Consider the following 19,461-nt stretch of genomic DNA (forward strand, 5'->3'; position numbering starts at 1 on the left):
TGTAAATTAGGGGTAGAAGTTCTGGTGCGTCTCTGGGGGGTCGGGGTGGGGGAGGCGGGTTCAGTGATAGTGTTGTGCAGACTCCGTAGGGCCAGGTGCCTGGGAAGGAAGGTACTCTAAACACCAGCTGGGATTGTGGTAACTGGTTGCTAGAGTGAGCCCAGGACGGGGAAGCCAGCACCTGAGAGCTCTGTGTGCCTTGAGTCGTGGGTACTTAGCTTTACGTGGTAGGCTCATGGGCAGAACTGTCCAGTAACCGCCTGTGGGTGTTGCATGCAGTCTGACTCGTGACCCTTGCTGGGCCATCGTTGCAGCTTCCCTCCTGCCCCTGACAGTGCTCTTGCTCAGGCCTGAGAGACCTGCCTTTGCCCAGTGGGCCAGTGCCTCACAGCAGAGCCAGGGCCAGAAACCAGTGCTTGGGATGGTCACTCAGCCTCTCCCAGATCAGGCAGGGAATTTCTGAATAGCCCCTTCAGGGTGCTGAGGGCTCTCAGGAGCAGGGGCCAGGGTGGTGGAATGTGGGTTTGGAACTGGGTTCCATGTACCCCTAGTCTAGGCACCTGAGAGCATTGGCCCTATACCCCTCAACTGTGCCCAGGCTCTGTAGTTTTTTGGGCATTGGCTGCAGGCCTGCTTGGGGGAGGAGGGTCCAGACAGGGGTGGGAGTGAGTTTGGACAGGCTCTGGCAGGAGAGCAGAGAACCCAGGCCCCTGTCTTGGCCAGGCCCTGCTGTGGGTCGAAAGGGCTGTGTTATACTCTTGCACACTCGTGAGGGTGGGGCTGGTGGATGTGCTAACATGGGCAGGGTTGGGATCAGGGCCTTTGGGGCCAAAGCCTGTCCCTAGGGAATAACTTGGGCCTGCCTGGGTGCATGTGCATCAAAGGGGCCACGGCAAGGGTGCTAAGGCAAGGCTGGAGAGTGAGCCAATTGGATCCAGGAAAATCCCTGGCAGCCGTGCGGATGTGGAATTTTCCCCATTCCAGCGTCGCCCAGTTATGGCGGGGGCAGAGGGCTCTGCCGCAGCCCAGGCCCCACCCAGTGGCGAGCAGGTTTTGCAATGCCCGAAGGTGGAGCTGTGCATTCCCAGCCCAGGTGGGCAGGAGTTCCTATCCTTGGTCCTCCTCTGCGGTGAGGAGGGAAGCTGGGGACTGAAAGAAGGTGGATCATGGTTGGGGTACCTGCATCTGGATGTTGCTGTGCGCACCCCTTGTGGACACCCTGGAGAGGTGGGTCAGCAGAGACCTCCTAGTGGCCAGACTGGTTGGAGATAGGTCCCTTGCCTGAGCTTCCCTCAAGGGATCCTTCCCCCCATCCACATTTTAGACCCCAAAAACGTGTCCCCAACTCGCACTGACTTGAGCAGGAGGCCGTACCTTATGTTGTATGTTTAGGATTCCAGAGACCCCAGTAAAAGCTCAGCGACTAGTCTAGCCACTTCCCTTTGCCCAGAGCTGGGCTGCCCTCATCACCAGCACCACGCCACCCCGTTTCCCAGGCACCCTCGAATCCCCTTCCGGGCCGGAGCTCAGCCGAGCCTCAGGGTCCAGCGGTGGGACAATGGCCCCGTTGGCGCTCCCGAGACAAATGCGCCTTGTTGAGCCGGCGGCGGGGGCGCGGCGCTGCGCGCGGGGACGCTGAATGCGGCTTCTGTGCATCCCAGGCGGGCGCGGAGGGGCCGAGAGGGGGCCGTAGCCGGCCGCCTATTGGCCACAGCACCGGGGGGGTGGGCCAGGCTGGGGGCCGCACCTGGCCGGAGGGAGTGTGGCGGCGGAGGCGGCGGAGGGAGCATGGTTCAGGTCCGGTGGAGTCGGGGGCCCGGGCGGGTACGCCCCGCCGCCTAGTGAGCGCCCGGGCGGCGCGGGCCCGGGACCGAAACAGCCACGCCAGGCCCGAGGAGAACGGGACTAAGGTATGTTCTGGGGGCCCAGCACCCACTGCCTGCCTGTGCACTGTCTGAGGCTGCAGCCGGCGCTACCCAGACCTCCAAACCGGGACCGTGGGAGTCACTCAGACCTGGGTGGTGCGAGAGTGCCAACAGCTGCTCCAGGGAATGAGTGCCCTTTGGGCTGACAGAGGGTCGGCAGCTGGGGGAGGGGGGTACGTTGGTGTGTGCCTTGCCCTTGGTTTTTTTCCTCTTAGCCCCCTTTCCAGGGTTGTCCCAGTCCTCGGACAGGGTGGGTGGGGCTGGAACTGGGCTGGAGCTGGATGTCCATTAATGATTAATCTTGGACACAGCAGCCTGAGCCCTGGGGGAGGAAGGGCAGGGATCTCTCCTGTTCCCACCAGCGCTCTCCAGAAGTGGTTGGGGGGGAGGGGCATCAGACCAGGGGCTGGGGCCAGGGGGAGGGATGGAGCCCCCTCTGCTTGGGGAAGGCCCAAGACCACCAAAGAGAAGCTCGTAAATGGGACAAGCCCTGATATCCAGGAAGGGTCCATAGGAAATCCAGCCGGTTGATTTTTTTAGGACCAGTGTCAGGACGGGATACAGCTTGGTCTGCCCTCTCATTAACAAGCAGGTACTTGGTCACAGCACAGAGCAAGACTGTGGTCTCTTCCCAGTAGGGCTCCCCATTCCCACCTGCCTGGAGCTGGAGAGGTGGCCGCAGTAGCATCTGCACATCTGGCTGCAGTAACCCACACCAGGAGGAGGGAGGGAGGGAGGGCTGCAGGCCTGACACCCGATCCCCTGGGTTGTCAAGGTGACAGGTGCCATGAAAATCCTCAGGAGGACAGTCCAGTTGGGAGAATCCAACCTCTTCCTTTACCAAGGGCATGACCTGAGACCCAGAGAGGTTAAGGCCACCGGCAGGCCTGGGCCAGAGCAGCCCCTATAGTGCGGCACTGTACTTTGTCCTGTGAAAGAGGGCATTCCCATTATCCTTAGGGGAAACTGAGGCCCAGGGCAATTCAGTGACTTGCCCAAGGTCATACATAATTCAAAGGTGGCTGAGTTGATTATGAATCACAGGAGTCTTGTCCCAGCCCACATCTCAGGATTGCAGCCCTGCTCAAGACCTCTCTGCTGCTCTGGGGTCCTAGGCTCCCAGATCGGCCTGTGCTGCCCCAAACCCCTAGCTCAGGACCCCTCCCCCCCTTGCCTTCCTAGCTCCCAGCTCTGCCTGACACTCAGGGGGTGGGCAGACTGCTACCCTGAGAGCGGAGACAACAGAGCCCTGTTCCCAGCTGCCTCCTCGGTCTGCTTCATTCCCTGCTTCTCACTCAAGCTGAGCCCTGCCTCAAGGAAGCTCCCTGTGGACAGAGGAGCCTGCTTCCTGCATATCCCCTTGTCCAGCGGGCCTGGGACTGCTGTTTGAGACATGGGGCAGATGCCCTCTTGTCCCCCAGCAAGAAAGGAGTGTTTCCCTGACAGTCCCCACTCCGGGCCCTAGGGGACTGACTGAGTGTCACTGTGGTAAGAGGCAGTGATTAACCTAGGCGAATGAGGCACAGATGGAATTGCAGGCGCGGCAGCAGGCCTGTGAAGAGCTTCTTGCTTCACTTGGACTGGGTGAGGAATATGGGGAAGAACAAGCCCTCTTAGGAGCGCTATTCTACTCAAGACAGGGAGGGCAGGAGAGAGCAGAGGTGCCCTTGGGGATCAGTGGGTGGGGGCTGGAGGAATCACCAGGTGGGGAGTGATGGTTGGAAAGAACTGGGGCCCCAGATGATAACTTCTTTCCCACCTGGCAGCCCCAGGTGGCTTGGGCACTCCCAGACCTGATTCCAGCAGTGCCCTCCCTGAACTGCCATGAGACGTTAGGCAAGTCCTTTCCTACCCGTGCCTCAGTTTCCCCCGATGTAAAATCTGGGGATGAGGGAACTCAGGTCTGGAGCATGGGAAATATAGGGGTTTGGATGGAGGAGGGTTGCCTTCCAGGAGTCTGCATTGGTGGGTCCTATTTCATCTGCCAAGTGGGTCTAGAAGGGTCATGATAATAATCCAAGGTTTGAGCAAAGGGTCCTGCATGCCTCGTCAGGTTTAATCCTCTTAGTAAGCCCTGAGAGGGGCAGAATATTCCCATTGTTAAGACAGTGAGGCTCAGAAGCGGGGAAGTCACTGGCCCAAGATCACCCAGCTGGGGACTGGTAGAGTCAGAATTCATAGCTAGAGCATCTCAGCCTCTCCAGGAGGGGAGAGGCTGGTGGGCAGAACCTGGACATTGTGCATAGCAGGTGCTCAGCACCTTTTAAAAACCTTCATACTGTTACATTATTTATGCAAACAAGTGCATGACATTCCTTTGAAAAACATCTCAGCCATGCTAGAGGGTACAGAGAACGATTATTACCAACTTCTACATACTCCCCTCCGGTGTTCCCAGTAACTGGGAGCTAATGAAGAAACCACTGACTTCTTGGTTAAGCTGTGTTTTTCCCCTCTGAAGCTACTTGGGGTCAACTCAGCCCTGGTGGTGACTTTGCCCAAACAAGGCGGTGTAGCAGGAAGAGCTTGCTTGTAGTTCTGACTTTGCTGGTGAACCCCTCTGCTAGTTTCTGAGCCTCAGTGTTCCCACCTATCCCATGGCTAGCAGGTGACCCTGGGAAGTCTGTTGGGGGTCCCAGGCATGTTTGCCATTTGAAACGGTAGAAATAGGTGACCCTGCAAGATGAGGGTACCTTCTGAATCATCAAAGAACATTGCCCTCTTTCAGTCAGCTGCCGGACCTGGGACCCAGCTGGCAGTCATCCTCACGGCCCAGGAGGCAGGCAGGAGGGCAAGACGTCAGGGCTGACAGTTTGGGGGTGGTCCTGTGAGCCAGCAGCTTGGGGTTCAGCTGAATTCCCTCCCCTGGGTGATCTTCCCCATCTCTCCTCCAGCACTCCACTTCTGGGTCCCTGCAGGGCACTGTGCCAGGGCTCCCGGCTGGAGGGCCAACCTGTCCTGTCTGCACCTTTAACTGTGCAGTCCACACTTCCCAGCTTCTCTGCCCTGGGCACCTGCTGTTTGTTCCCCAGTTTTGGATACTGAGGCTCATAGAGCTCTGTGGTCACACAGCAGGGTGGGGTAGGCCAATTCTCTCTCTTCCTCCAGCCAGACTGCAGTTTTTTTAAAAAATGGAAACATCTTTTTCATTCTAATTTTTTTTCAAAGTAATACAGACTCTTTGTAAAACAAAATTGTGTGTGTATGTGTGTGTGTGTGTGTGTGTGTATTTTTTACTTTATCATATATTGTAGACATCATTTAAATGAGTACATAATTAACCGTGGGGTAAATATCATGTAATATTTTTAACCATTCCCTATCATTGGACATTTAAGTTGTTTCTACCTTTCCCCTTTGCTATACTTTTGCACCCACCTCGGATCTCCTGTTAGGTTATCTTCTGTGAACAAATGGCCACAGGTGGAATTGCTGGGTCTGAGGATGGGTGCCTTTAGACCTGTAATAGTTGCTGTCAAATATGCAGCCCAAGTACTGTAGGGTGAGTCTTGTTGTTCCACTTTGAAAGTCTCCTCCAGTGTCCCCATGAGATTCCCTTCCAGGTACAAGAAACAGCCCTAGGACACCCTCACCCCTTTACCTTATCTTATAGAACCCTGTTCCTTTGTGTGTGCACTGAGCAAACAGCAGGTACGCCCATCAGGCAGGGAATGGTTCTTGGGGAGTAGTGCTCCACGGAATGTTCTACAGCCAGTGGCTTTAGAGGCCCTTCATCTTTATCTCCTTGGGAGACTCTTGTTCTTCCAGCAGGGCTCTTCACCTTCCTCCCCCTTTCTCTGGTGGATTCCATCTGCTCCTTTGACCTCAGTTCTCACCTCTGTGCCCATGCCTCCCAGTCTCTTTCCACTGAGATCTCCCTCTTGTGCTCCAGGTAAGGGATCTTACTGCTCTTTGCATATTCTACAAGCATCCCACACATCCTTCAGACTCAACTTGTCCTAAACTGAAACTGACATTGCCGTTCCAACCCCAATACTAAACATACCCCTCTCTTAGCTTCCCCCACTCAGGGACTAGCTCCACCCCCAGCCAACTCCCCCGCTTAGTCACCCCAACAGGGGTTCTTCCCTTCCCTCTTCCACACCCTATCATTCACCAAATGTTGTCTATGCCATGGCCTACAGATGGTTCCAGTTCATTCCCAGGCTTCTCCTTGGTCCGGGTCATTTCATACCTAGACAGCTGTAACAACCACTGTCAAGGTCTACGGGCTTCTCCCAGTCCTTCCCCACCCCTACTGTTCATTTTCCATCTAGCAGCCTGATGGGAATCCCATCTCCTCACTTCTTTGCTGGAGACTCTCCAGGGTTCCCCATTGCCCACAGGATCCAGGCCAGATTCTTTAGCATGCTTCCTCAAGACCCTGCATCTCCTGCCTACCCCTGTCCCTTTTCTGGCTGTCCCTCTAGTCTCCCCCTGCAAACCCAGCTTCTGACATACATGCATGCTGCACACTCTGGCCAAGGTGAGTATCTGTTAGTTTCTGCGTCTTTGCACATGCTTTTCTCTCTGTCTGGCTCATTCCAGGGTAACAGGTGCATTAGTTAAGCCTAGTTGCTGTAACAGACAAGGCCCAAGTTTGGAAAGGCTTAACACAATGGCAGTTTAGTTGTCATTTCATGAAATCTAATCGGGTGTTTAGGGAGTGGTGATGCCAATACCAGCCTCCTCCCTTCTTATGGCCCCCCACCCCCGCCCATCTCCAGATCATAGAAGACAGCCCCATTCATCCAGCATATGCCAAAGGAGACCACAGAGAAGGTCCGCCCACCTGTCATCAATAGCTATTATTCTGCTCACATTCCGTTGGCCAGAATTCAGTCACACAAGGACGTTGAACCACAAGGGAGGATGGGAGATGTAGTTCAGCCACACACAGGGAGAAAAGGGAACTAGCTACCTTTGGAAATCAGAGCACGTAGCCTCTTCCACTACCAGGGATCCCTAACCCCAGGAAGTCTCCCTGAGCATGCTCTTCCTGTCCCCCTCTGGCTGGATCAGGTGTTTGCATTCCAACAAGCCCTTCCAGCCTGTCCCCCATCACAGCACCTGCAGCTGCCTGCTCCTCTCACCCCCAGGACTGTGAGCCCAGAACTCTGGCCCGGGAATCATGAACCCTAGCGCGGGGCACGGTGCAGTGGAACAGATCAACTGAAGACTCACTGGGGTCACAAAAGATGTCCTCAACCTATTGACATGGGAGGAGGGAGCAAGCGTAAGACAAAATGGGACCCTTCTATCATCTGTACGGGTTTATAGACAGGAAAAAAATGTGGGGAGGCTTGTGCTAAAGTTGTAAGGGCAGTGACCTCTGGGAATGGGGCTTTTTTCATTGTCTTCTTTACAGTTTTCTGTACTTGTCTGAATTTTTTTTTCAATGATATGTACTGTCTTTATAATTTAAAACATTTTCTATTTTTTGTTTCTTTGGCTGGGATGGGGGGAGAACCCAGCAGAGATGATGTCACTATCAATACCCTGAGAGGAGAACCCTGTGGCAGGGCTGGAAGCGTAGGTTCTGCTCTCAATGCTTCCTACTCTAGAAAGCTCTGCTTCACGTGTCTCTTCTTTGCCTGCCTTCCCACCCCACCATGACCTCGCCTTTTGTTCAGGAGTCTGATCTCCACTCCCTCCTGCCCAAGATCCTTAACCTCTGGTGACACGGGGCTTGTCACATCGCATCCTTGAGCTTCAGCTCCCTCCTCTGTAAAGTAGGGGTGGCAATGAGGCCTTTAGTGGCAAGGATCATGAGGGTGTGTGATGTGTGGGAAGTCCTGAGCACAGGAGTGAACTCTGTTTGGTCAAGAGTCCACATTTATAAACCACCTCTCTGCTGTTTGTTACTAGCTCTGCCCTGACTAATCCCCCTCCCCATACATTTATTTGTTTTTAAACTAGCTCAGTCTAGAACAGATGGAACAGCTCTTTCCCGTGCCCTGGGCCAATCCAGCACTGGGAGAGCTATGGACTCTTGGTCCTCCCTGTGGCTATTTAAGCTCTGGTATTTCATGGGGCCTTGAGGGATGCTCCCAGGCTAGGTGGGACTTTGGGGGAAAGGGCAAAGCATCTGAGTGGTGTCAGATGCCTGCTGCTCCCTGAGAGGAGCTGGCAGCTGGTCAGCCTATGAAAGTGCTCAGTGTGAGATTAATGACTATCACAATAATGATCACTATCGACAGATGGTCAATTACCAGTAAACCTTGATCCCCAGGACCCCTGTACCTGATGGAAGGATGTGAGGTGCTTTTCTAGGTATCCTCTGTTCATGGCAAGGCCGAACCCAGACCCAAAGACAAACCTAAACCCAGCTAAGAGAGGGTGTAAGAGATTTCGGCGCCTTGGGTGAACCTGAGGGCCCTTGGGGTTTAGGACAGGGCTCCGAGAACTGCCTCTTCTTGCCAAGACCTTGGGAAGGATCGGCACCTGCGGCGGGCCTGAATCGCATGGTGTCCCGTGTGCCCATCCCCACACAGGATGCTGATAGGAGAGGCATGATCGATCTGTACTGCCTCTTTGATGAAGGACTTGGGGCTCAGAGGTGAAATCTCATCAGACTGATCCTCGAAGAGCTGGTCAGGTTCTCTGGTCAGGACTCCCAGGTGAGTTGCTTGCTTTTGTGGGCTCTGCTGATTTTAGGCAAACCTTGGTCTCTGGTTGTGTCTCAGTATCTCTAAGCCCTGGAATTTGGCAAGTCTGCATTTGGATTTTCTGCCTGGCTCTGACAGTCCCCGGCTAACTGTGTGACCCTGTACGGGTGAGTTTACCTCTCTGAGCCTCGATTCCTTTACCTGGAGAGTAGACTAATGCATAGAGCAGCCGTGGGACTTAAACGAGATGCCTTTCGAGGAGCAGTTAGCCTCCCCGACTCTCTGCAGGGCTCTGCGCTGCTTGTGTCCTTGGTGCAAGGACACCCGAGACCTGGCTGAGCCCCGGGACAAAGGAGCTGTCTGGCTGCTGGGGTCTAGAGATAGTCAGGGACCACCTGGAAGGTGCCCCTGGCAGAGGGCCCAGGCAGCACCTGCAGGGTACAGACACATGCCACCTGCTATCCCCAGGGAGGGAACTCATGAATATTCACACACGCTGGAGCATGAGGGAGCCCGCTGAGCACTGCTGGGTGTCATTGGAGCGTTCCTGTTTCCCAGTGACCGCAGAGACGGCCTGGGAGTCAGATGTGGCTCAGACAGGGAGAGGAGAGGGGCAGCCAGCCGAGGCCCAAGGTGAGTGTGTCTTCCTCCACCCCAGCACAGGGGTCCCTGGGGGAGCAGGGCACCTGGGACCAAGGCCTGCCTGGTTGTGGCAGTGACGCCAAAGGACAGAATGTTTACCGTCCCGGGCTTGGTTTCCCTGTGTGCCTGCTGTGGGGATGAGTCCTGTTTCTCCTTCGTTCTCTAGAGGGTGCTGGTCCAACGGAACAGGAGGATTGCTGGGCCTGGCCTGGAGCCAGCTGTCAGCGTAGATGGAGGACGATGTCGCTAGGGTAACCAAGGAAGATAGGAATAGAAGGGGAGGGACCATCGGCCCTGAGTGCCTGGGACTGTCACCACCTTGGGCGGAAGAAGAAAGACCCAGGTTCTAGTTCTTTCTGCTGCTGCTGTGCTGTGTAACCTCGAGGGTAACCCCACCCTCTCTGAGCCTTAGCCTCCCTGCTATGCTGTATTCCCGATTGGAGGCTGTGAGGCTCAGGCCACACTGTAATTGTCCATGGTACTCCATGGCCTTGGACCTGGGGCTGTCCCCTGACTGCAAGCCTCCATCACAGGCAAGGGGGCACACACCTTGAAGGGGCCTTGACTGGGACCCTGGGAGGGCAATCATAATGATGTTAATTATACTGATGGCCATCCATGCCCAGCAGTGTCTGCTCTGCTCCAGCCCTGTGCTGGGCTCTTTCCTTGTGGGACGAGGAAGACCTGAATAGAGCATCTATGCAGGGGGGTGGCATCATCATTTTAGAGGAGAATCTAAGACCCAGAGAGGGACACAGCCTTGCCTAGATTTCCTTCTACAGAAAGGAAACGGCTGAACCCGGTATCAAATGCAGGACCCTGGTCCCAGGTGCTGGCTCCAGGTGGCCCTTGGATGTGTGACTCACACATGTGGCTCTCACACCCTTGAGTTAGCAGCAGCTCCCTTCTGCCCTGAGGGTCATGGGGGTTATTCACCAAACATTAACTAGGTGCCAGGCTCCAACAGCGCAGGGATGAGTTCCCTTCATGCTTGTCTGCCTCTGGGCACAGACAGGATCTCTCCTCCCTTATGGGAGGCCTGGGAACCTGGGCCCTGGTCAATAGTGATGGTAATAATAATTAATGTATAGTGATCTCTGTCTGTGTACGTGCATCCTGGTGTTGAAATCTCAGTCTCATGACTCTTCTCCGCTAGGCTTCTGGCTGCCAGCCAGCCCCTGTCTGGAGTTTGGTCTCCCCAGGGACTCTGCCTGTGATTACCAAGGGCCCTGTTTGCCCCGATCTTGGTGCTGTGTGCCCATTGTACACGTGAGGAGACTAAGATGGGGAGGCTGAGTGGCATGCCCAAGTTCACAGAGGCCAGGCAGGAAGGCTGTTGAGACAGTAGGGACCAGCCCCCAAAGTGCCCTCTGTTTCTCCTCTCTTCCTCCTGGCTGCCCTGGCCCAGCCCACAGGGGCCAGACCCTGCTGTGCTGCTGGGACAGAGACCCATTAGCCACACGTCGGCCTCCTGTGGTCGATCTTTTTGTCACATACACACTTCCTGCAGGCTTGGGACTGGGCTTGGGACACGCCAGGCGGGGGCTGCCACGGACAAAGCTGTAGGGTTTATATTGGAGGCCGACAGACTAGGGCCTGAATCCCAGCCCTGCTCCCTGCCTTGCTGAGTGACCCTGGGCAAGTCATATCACCCCCTGGAACCTTGATTTCCCCATTTGCAAAATGTGGGTGACAGGAGGTTAGCCTCCAGGGATAGCTGAGCAGGATCAGTGAGATGCTCTAGAGAAGCCCCTGCCCAGGGCCTGGCTCATAACAGGGGCTCCAAGGTGAAACCCGAGGGCAGGCATGGTTTCAGGAAGCCCAAGTGGCAGAGTGGACAAAGGAATGAGTGAAGCCGTGATGGGCTGGTTGGGGGCGCTGTCCTGGGCCAGGCTAGGCGGAGCCTGATTGGTGGTTCTGGGGAGCTGGTCTGCCCCCTGCTGCTGGGCCTCCACCCCAGATCTTCTGCTATCAGCCTCCCAGATTTCCAGAAAGTGCCCTGGTGAGTGGGGCTGCTGGGGCAGGAGTGGGCCCTGGGATCTGGGGAGGGCAGGAATTTTACCCTTCCGTGTTTTAAAGCCAGAGAACCTGAGGCCTAGGGCCCCACTCAGGGTTTGGGCTGGGAGTCTGAGGCTCTGGCCGGGCCTACTGCTCTGCCCTATTTTCTACTGGGTCCCCCAGCAGGATGGGAGCCCAGTTGGGGCACGTGATGCATGGAGCTGCTTTGTGCTGGGACTGGGCAGCCCGAGCCCACCCTGAGGGTAACAAAGACTGAGACGACCAGGACCAGGTCCCCAGGGGCTCAGGAGGGAAACAGCTAACACTCTTTGAGAGAGAACTACATGCTAATTGCTTTCTTTGCCTCCTCTGTCTCTGAAAGAGTCAGTGATGGCGGCGGGGGGGGGGACTATCAGCTTCCCAATTTTACAGATGAGAAACTGGGACTCCATGGGGGTTCCTGTGACTGAAACACAGGCTTGGGGCCTCCACAGCCTGGGGTCAGCACCTCCCCTTCCATGACCAGACTGGCTAGCCACCTTATCCCACCCTGCATTCTTTATCACCTATTATTTAAATATGTTGAAAAAATTTTGCCCTTTTTTTGGATTAAAAAAGCAGTTGTTACAGAAATGCATAATATAGAAAAATATTCCCGTATATACCCCTTTTCCCAGCAAGGTAGAGGATACTGCTGTTAAAATTTAGAATACTGCCCTCCAGTTGTTTCTGGGACTACATGTATACATAAATGGATTTGGGGGCATAGTGTTCTGGAAGTTTCTTTTTTTTTTCCACATTATTAGATCATGGTGTGTTTTTCAGCCAGTCCACTTACCTCTGTCTTGTTTTGTTAACGTGTGCAGAGGACTCCATCTGGAACAGGTCTCGGTTTGCGTAACATCCCCCACTGATGGACGTTGAGGTCGTTTCTAATTTTTTAAGTTTAACACCATGCCATGTGGGACTCTGCCGAAGTGTTCCTATAGAATCATTGGAATTTGGAGAGCTTATACCTTCCTCCTTTGCTAGGACGAACTGCCTTCTAGAAACATTCTCCCCCGTTCTCGTTTACCCCTGCCTTGTCCACCTTGCCCACCTAAGAGGGAACAGGGCTGTGTCATTGTCCTGAGGGAGGCTGGCTTCTCTTTTGTGTAGCTTGTTCCTCTGCACATTGCTTCCTCATGTCCTTTCCTGTGATTGAAATTTCTAGAGGATGAGCAGAAGACTCAGGGCTGTCTGGTGGGGTGGGACCTGGAGTGCCCCTTCTCCAAGAAGGGTTTATGGGTGCCTTGGGTAACTTTCCCAGAGGGAAATATGTGGGGTCCTCCTCTAGGCAGGCTACTTAGCCTCTGCCCCCAGGGATGGTAGGGACATGCCGTGTGTGTGGTCACAGGGTGGCGTGCATGAGTTCTTGTGGCCTCAGAGGCCCAAGGCCCCCATGCCGCGTGTGTTAGAGCCAGAGTGGAAAGTTTTGTGCTCTGGTCTTACAGCTAAGGGGAGGGAGGAAGGTGCCCTAAGCCCCAGCTCTCTCCTGGACTCCCATCCCTCAGCACGAACTACCCGCCTTACAGTTCATGCCTCAGTCCCCCGCTGTTAGGGTTGCCGCAGTTAGACCAAAAGACTAGACCAAAAACTTCTCCCCAAACCCAAAACAAACAACAAAAAAGACACCCAGTTAAATGTAATTTTCAGATAAACGCTGAATAATTTTTAGTATGTGCTATGCAGTAGTAAAATTAAACAAATTTGGGGGCACCTGGGCAACTCCGTTGATTAAGCGCCCAACTCTTGGTTTTGGCTCAGGTCATGATCTTGTGGTCGTGGGATCGAGCCCCACATAGGGGGCCTCTGTGCTCAGCACGGAGTCTGCTTCAGATCCTCTCCCCCTCACTTTGTCCTGCACGCTTGTGCATGCGCGCACACTCTCTCAAATAAATAAATAAAAACTTCAAAAACAAATAAAATTACACAAATTTTATTCATTGTTTATCTAGAATTCAGATTTACCTGGGCATCCCTGCCTGCTGGCAGCCAGAGAGAGGAGGAAGGTCTGGCTGGGTGACCTGAACCCTCTCCTTCCTCACTCGGAGCTTCAGTTTCTCCATCTGCCTGCCCTAGAGACCCAGGGGCACAGGGACCAGTGAAAAGAGCTGAGGAGCCAGCCCTTCACTGGGCAGCTGGAAAGGGTGGCACAGGGAACAGGTGGCACTGGCTGGGTCTTTGAAAAGTGAAAGATTCTTTGTGAATAGTGCTGGCCCCAGGCCTGGGGTGAGGGGAGAACGGGCACTGGAAGAGGGTCTTCTTTTCTGTCTTAGAAAAAAATTCATTATGAAGCCCCAAAACGTATGAAGTAAACTGATGACACCCAGGTACCCACCCTACCCTTAAAAACTTAAACTGAGGGACACCTGGGTGGCTCAGTCGGTTAACTGGCTGCCTTCAGCTCAGGTCATGATTCCAGGGTCCTAGAATCAAGTCCCGCATTGGACTCCTTGCTCAGTGAGGAGACTGCTTCTCCCTCTGCCCGCTGCTCCCCCTGTTTGTGCCCCCGCTTCCTGACAAATAAATAAAATCTTAAAAAAAAAATTAAAACGAAACAGTTAGTAGAACCTTCTTCTTGTGCCATCCCCCAGTCTCTCTATTGGCTTTGCCCACCGTCTCTGTCTGTGCCCCTGTCGCTGTGTCTCTCTGTGTTTGTCTCTCTGTCCTCACGTGGACCTTGCCGGGGGGCCACAGAGCCTGCAAAGGGCAGTCTCAATGTCAAAGGCTGCCCCTGACCCCGCCAAGCCTGGAGCGGGCATGGGGGCTCCCCAGGGCTGGCCTCCTGATGCTTGGCCCTGCTCTGTGACCCCACAGGTGTCTGAGATGCCGCTGCCACAGAAGAAGCGCTGGGTGTCCATGGCCAAGGGGCTGGTGCTGGGCGCACTCTTCACCAGCTTCCTGGTGCTGCTGTACTCCTATGCTGTCCCCCCACTGCACGCTGGACTGGCCTCCACGTGAGTGGCTCTCCTGGGGGGCTGAGGGGTGGGGTCTGGGGTGTGGGGGCACCCTGGGCCCTGCATTATGCTGTGCTGGGCAGAAATGGTGCTACGGGCAGAGCTCTCTGTGTAACCCTGGGCCTCAGTGTCCTCTGTAAAATGGGCATGATAACAGAGCCTGCCTCATAGAAGTATGAGGACCCAGTAACACCATGTATGGGGCTGGGCTGATCACCATCTGAGGCTCCAGTGGGGCCGGGAGGTGGGGGTGACTTGTCCAGGAGAACTCAACTGACACAAGGCCCAGATTCAGACCGGGGTCTGTCTGCCCCCCCCACCCCCCGCCCCAGGCCTGGCTCCTAACCGTGAGGCTACCCCATCCCCTCATGGGGCTGCTGTGCCCAGGCCTGCCATGGTTGGTGCTCTTAGCTGGTGGTATCAAGCCGAACTAGAGGAAATCACCAATGATTGACTATTTTGGGTTGAAAACCAACTTACAACATTTCCTGTGGTCCAACCTCTGCTAATTGGTGATAAATGCCATGGCCAGGAATGAGACAGGAACCAGCAAGCTTGTCGTACTTGGACCTCACACCAACATCACAGAGGGGCTGTTATTTCGCCCATTTCACAGATGAGGAAGGTGAGGCCAGAGAGGCCAAAGCACCCTGCCCAAGCACCGTAGCCTGGATGCAGGCCTGTCTGGTCCCCTGTCCTGGCTCCCCTCCTCCCCACCATCCCCAACAAGCCCCAATCTTTAGACACCGGTGCACTGGGGGTTCTGCCTCCGGGAGGGCCCCCAGCAGCCCCTGAGACTCTCCCCACCATTCCGTCCACAGAAGGACCCCAGAAGGCACAGCGCCCTGCTCCCCGGAGCCCGCTGAGCCGGAGACCCAGACCCCGGCCAACAGCTCTGCGGGAGCTTGCCAGCCTCGGCGCGACATCGTGTTCATGAAGACGCACAAGACGGCCAGCAGCACGCTGCTCAACATCCTGTTCCGCTTTGGCCAGAAGCACGGGCTCAAGTTCGCCTTCCCTAACGGCCGCAACGACTTCGACTACCCAGCCTTCTTCGCTCGCAACCTGGTGCAGGACTATCGGCCTGGTGCCTGCTTCAACATCATCTGCAACCACATGCGCTTCCACTATGACGAGGTCCGCGGGCTGGTGCCGCCCAACGCCACGTTCATCACCGTGCTCCGCGACCCCGCCCGTCTCTTCGAGTCCTCCTTCCACTACTTCGGTTCGGTGGTGCCCTTCACGTGGAAGCTCTCGGGCCGCGACAAGCTGGCCGAGTTCTTGCAGGACCCGGACCGCTACTACGACCCCAACGGCTACAACGCCCACTACCTCCGCAACCTGCTCTTCTTCGACCTAGGCTACGACAGCAGCCTGGACCCCGGCGACCCGCAGGTGCAGGAGCACATCCTGGAGGTGGAGCGCCGCTTCCACCTGGTGCTCCTGCAGGAGTACTTCGATGAGTCCCTGGTGCTGCTCAAGGACCTGCTGTGCTGGCAGCTCGAGGACGTGCTCTACTTCAAGCTCAACGCCCGCCGCGCCTCGGCCGTGCCGCGCCTCTCCGGGGAGCTGTACCGGCGCGCCACGGCCTGGAACGTGCTGGACGCCCGCCTCTACCGCCACTTCAACGCCAGCTTCTGGCGCAAGGTGGAGGCGTTCGGGCGGGAGCGCATGGCCCGGGAGGTGGCCGCCTTGCGGCGCGCCAACGAGCGCATGCGGCGCATCTGCATCGACGGGGGCAGGGCCGTGGACGCCGCCGCCATCCAGGACTCGGCCATGCAGCCCTGGCAGCCGCTGGGTGCCAAGTCCATCCTCGGCTACAACCTCAAGAAGAGCATTGGGCAGCGGCACGCGCAGCTCTGCCGTCGCATGCTCACGCCTGAGATCCAGTACCTGATGGACCTCGGCGTCAACCTGTGGGTCACTAAGCTCTGGAAGCTCATCCGGGACTTTCTGAGGTGGTGACACCCCGCCCACCCGCAGCCCCCTCGGCCAGCTGGATCGCTGAGGAGGGGCTGCGTGGGGGCGCAGGGGGTGGGGTGACGCCGGCCTCCGCTGGGCCCTCCTGGTGCCACCCCGGCTCTCGGGGTGAGGTGGGGGCTGCTGCGGGGAGCACGGCCAAGCCGGAACGGGGCCCTCGGCAGGCAGGGCCTCAGATCAGTATTTGACTAATTCTAGTTTTTTTTTTTTTTTTTTTTAAAGAATTAAATCCCCTTCCCTCCAAAAAAGAATGTTCTATTTCCTGCCTCCCCTTAAAGGGGAGAGTTCAGAAGTAAAGGCGTTTGATGTTGTGTTTTTTGTTAATCAGCCTCAGTGGTGCTGACTGGTGGGGCCCTGGGTGGGAGGTGACCCATGAGGATGGGGGGACCTGCAAGAGAGCATGGCGGGTGCCTGAGTGTGTCTGTGGGACGAAGCCCAGTGGTGTGGCAGGGTTTGGCGCACACCTGTTAGGTGCTGAAGCCCTGTGTGGTTGAAGGACTCCCAGGAACTACCAAGACCTGGAAGGGCGTGTGTATGCGCGCATGCGCGCGCGCGATCATCCTGGAGCTCTACCAGTCACTGAGTCCAGCCCAACACTGGTTATGTGTCCAGCACTAGGCTGAGTGTGTTATTTCAATTCATCTTCATCAAAAGTCAGCAATGCGGGAACTGTCATTTCCTCATGCCAGAGATGAGGAAGGGAACTCAGAGAGGGAAAGTCATCTGGCCAAGATCACACAGCAAGTAAGTGGTAGGACTGGAACAGGGGCTGGGGAGGATGGAGTGTGCGTCCAGATTAAGATTAAGAGTCCATGCGCGTGTGTGTGTGTGTGTGTGTGTGTGTGTGTGTGTGTGTGTGATGGGGAAGTGGGGAGTTCTTGGGGTAGCATTGAGCAGCAGGCCCTGGGCCCAGGCTGAGGGTTCCTCGTATAATCCCATTAATCCTCACGGTCACCCTTCGAGGTAGGCACCATTACCATCCCATATTACAGATGTGGGAATTGACATTCTGAGAGAGATCAGAAGGGACTTAACTGAAGTACACATCAGACCCTAAACTAAACCTTCTCTCTGGGGCCCCAGACGCCTTGCAGCAGTGTGAGTATGCCTCAGCTTTAACCACCTGCCTCCCTCAGCCTCCCCAGAGGGACAAGTTCCCTCTCTGGGGCACAGGACTTATGGGTCTCTAACTAGGAGCCAGGAGCCAGACACAAAAGGTAGAATCCACAGCCAAATGAGTTTATTGGAGAACTGTCTGTACCAGGCTCCAAGCCAAGTACTTGTACACCTTATCTGGATATCCACAACATCACAGCTTTATAGACCAAAACTCAGAGAGGTTAAGTGATTTACTGAAGGTCACCATCTTATTACTGTAGGAACTGGGTTTCAGGCCAGATAAGTGAGCTCTTAACCCCTCCCTGGATTTGAATCAGTCTTTCTCCTGGGAGTGAGTTTCTGGTCCAAGCAGGGTGGAAAGAACTTAAGGGGACCAACTGTCTCAGTATGCTGGGATTGTCCCAGTTTCTGCACTGAAAGTTCCCAAATCCCAGGAAACTCCTCAGTCCTAGACAACCAGAATGGTTGGTCAGCCTGGGGGAGTTTTGAACTCACCAGCCCCCTTTAGCCTCCTAAAGTTCTTTGCAGCAAGAAACAAGGACACTTTTGAAGGCTTTATTTAATTCATATGGAAAGAACTAAGGGTAAGGAAGGAAGGAAGGATAGCCAAGAGAGAAAGAAAGAAAGAAAGAAAGAAAGAAAGAAAAAAAGAAATAGCCAAGATATTATTGACTCCAAATTTATGAGATAATCTCCCCCCAATACACATTTTATTTGTCAAAGAGAAATATGATTTAGTGCAATAAAATAATATCTTGGGCTTGTGGAACCTCCTAATTTTATTTCCTTGGGCCTTAAGGGCCTATAAATACCGATAATAATATTATATGCCATCTAATTATTTATTATTAATATTGGCACTTCTAAGCCCTGAGGGATCCAAGGAGAATAAATCTGGCAAATAGTAGATGCCAAGAATATAAATTGCTCCATTAGCATTTACTATCTGCCTGGTTTGTTTTAAGAACATTACAGTTATTAACTCATTTATTAACATAATTAATATTTTAACAATGAGTAGTTGACTGGTATGAGCGGGCACTTTGTGCTCAGCTCTATGCCCCATGGGAACATGAACAATCCCCTTTGCTCTCCTGAGGAGGCGACCAAAACACAGAGAAATTGAGCAACAAGCCCAGGGTCAACCAGCCATGCAGCCATAGAGGCAGGATGCAAACCCAGGTCAGTCAGACACCAAGGGCTGGTGCTTGCAGCCTCCAGACCCTCGGTGCCTTCTAGTTGGCCACCTCAGCCTCGGGATGGAGGTCTTCTCAATGGTTGAAAATGTATGAAGTCTCCAAGGGGCAGAGCTGCTTAATCCCCAGGAGCCACACTGCTGTTGCCACACCTGGACAGCAGAGGGCGCCAAGGTACCAAATTTGGTCTTAGCCGGTCATGACGTTCGCCGCCGCCAGGGGCTGGGGGCACCCATGGTTAGGCCTGCGCCTGCAGGTGAAAGCCAGGGCGAGGATCATGATTGTGCCCTGGGAGAAATTCAGTGGAACTACCTGTTCCTCTCTGTTATGAGATGAATTGTAACCCCTAAAAAGATACCTCGAAACCCTAACCCCACTTCCCTATGACTGAACTTATTTGGAAATAGGGTCTTTGTACATTTAATTAAGTAAAGATGAAGTCATTAGGGTGGGTCCTAATCCAAGACGGCCAGTGTCCTTCTAAGAAGTGGCAATGTCATGTGTCCCTTCACAGGGACAACGCCATGTGAAGACAGGCCAAGATTGGCGTGAGGCAGTTACAAGCCAAGGAATGCCAAGGGTCAACAGTGACCTCCAGAAGCTAAGAAGAGGCAATGAAGGATTCTACCCAGAGTCTCAGAGGAAACATGGCTCTGCTGACACCTTGATTTCAGCCTTCCAGCCTTCAGAACTGTGAAAGAATAAATTTCTGTTGTTTTAAAGCCATCCAGCTTGTGCCGCTTTGTTACACAGCAGCCTCAGGACACACACACATGGTCTGTGCCTGGTCCCTGCTCTGGGTCAGGCCTCTGTCCCTCACCTGGATCCCTTCCCCCAGGCTTGCCCCTGTGATCCACTGATAGCCAGAGGCCATCCTAGGTTCTGAGCGCTCCATGGTCCCCCTCACCCCTGAGGAGAAGCCATGAAACTGCTTCGCACAGGCTCTTCCCTCTACCATAAAGTGTCCTTCCTGTTGCAGGCCTAACATCGGTAA

The 19,461-nt window shown here is 54.7% G+C and overlaps 1 protein-coding gene across 4 annotated transcripts; it reads left to right on the forward strand.

Moving 5' to 3' along the window:
• The first annotated feature begins 28 nt into the window (after positions 1-28).
• On the forward strand, positions 29-19,187 carry GAL3ST1 (galactose-3-O-sulfotransferase 1). 4 transcript variants are annotated; one of them, XM_047697362.1, is made up of 5 exons: positions 29-1,910; positions 8,126-8,545; positions 14,033-14,172; positions 14,994-16,896; positions 18,982-19,187. In XM_047697362.1, exons 3-4 carry the CDS (start codon positions 14,042-14,044, stop codon positions 16,135-16,137), a joined length of 1,275 nt encoding a protein of 424 aa, XP_047553318.1. In that variant the 5' UTR covers positions 29-1,910; positions 8,126-8,545; positions 14,033-14,041; the 3' UTR covers positions 16,138-16,896; positions 18,982-19,187. The 4 variants fall into 4 exon arrangements, with proteins under 4 accessions (XP_047553318.1, XP_047553319.1, XP_047553320.1 ...); XM_047697363.1 differs by lacking the exon at positions 8,126-8,545 and adding an exon at positions 13,171-13,220; XM_047697364.1 differs by lacking the exon at positions 8,126-8,545 and having other exon boundaries at positions 1,438-1,910.
• The last annotated feature ends 274 nt before the right edge of the window (positions 19,188-19,461 follow it).

This window comes from Lutra lutra, chromosome 12, assembly GCF_902655055.1.
Source record: "Lutra lutra chromosome 12, mLutLut1.2, whole genome shotgun sequence".
Lineage (NCBI taxonomy): Eukaryota > Metazoa > Chordata > Mammalia > Carnivora > Mustelidae > Lutra > Lutra lutra.

What these genes read in the sequence shown, in the direction of transcription:
- GAL3ST1 (XM_047697361.1), top strand. Translation starts at nt 9,119, where the DNA reads ATGTGGCTCAGACAGGGAGAGGAGAGGGGCAGCCAGCCGAGGCCCAAG. An exon ending in GCAGCCAGCCGAGGCCCAAG is followed by an intron (nt 9,167 to 14,032) that starts GTGAGTGTGTCT and finishes GTGACCCCACAG; the next exon opens with GTGTCTGAGATGCCGCTGCC. An exon ending in CACGCTGGACTGGCCTCCAC is followed by an intron (nt 14,173 to 14,993) that starts GTGAGTGGCTCT and finishes TTCCGTCCACAG; the next exon opens with AAGGACCCCAGAAGGCACAG.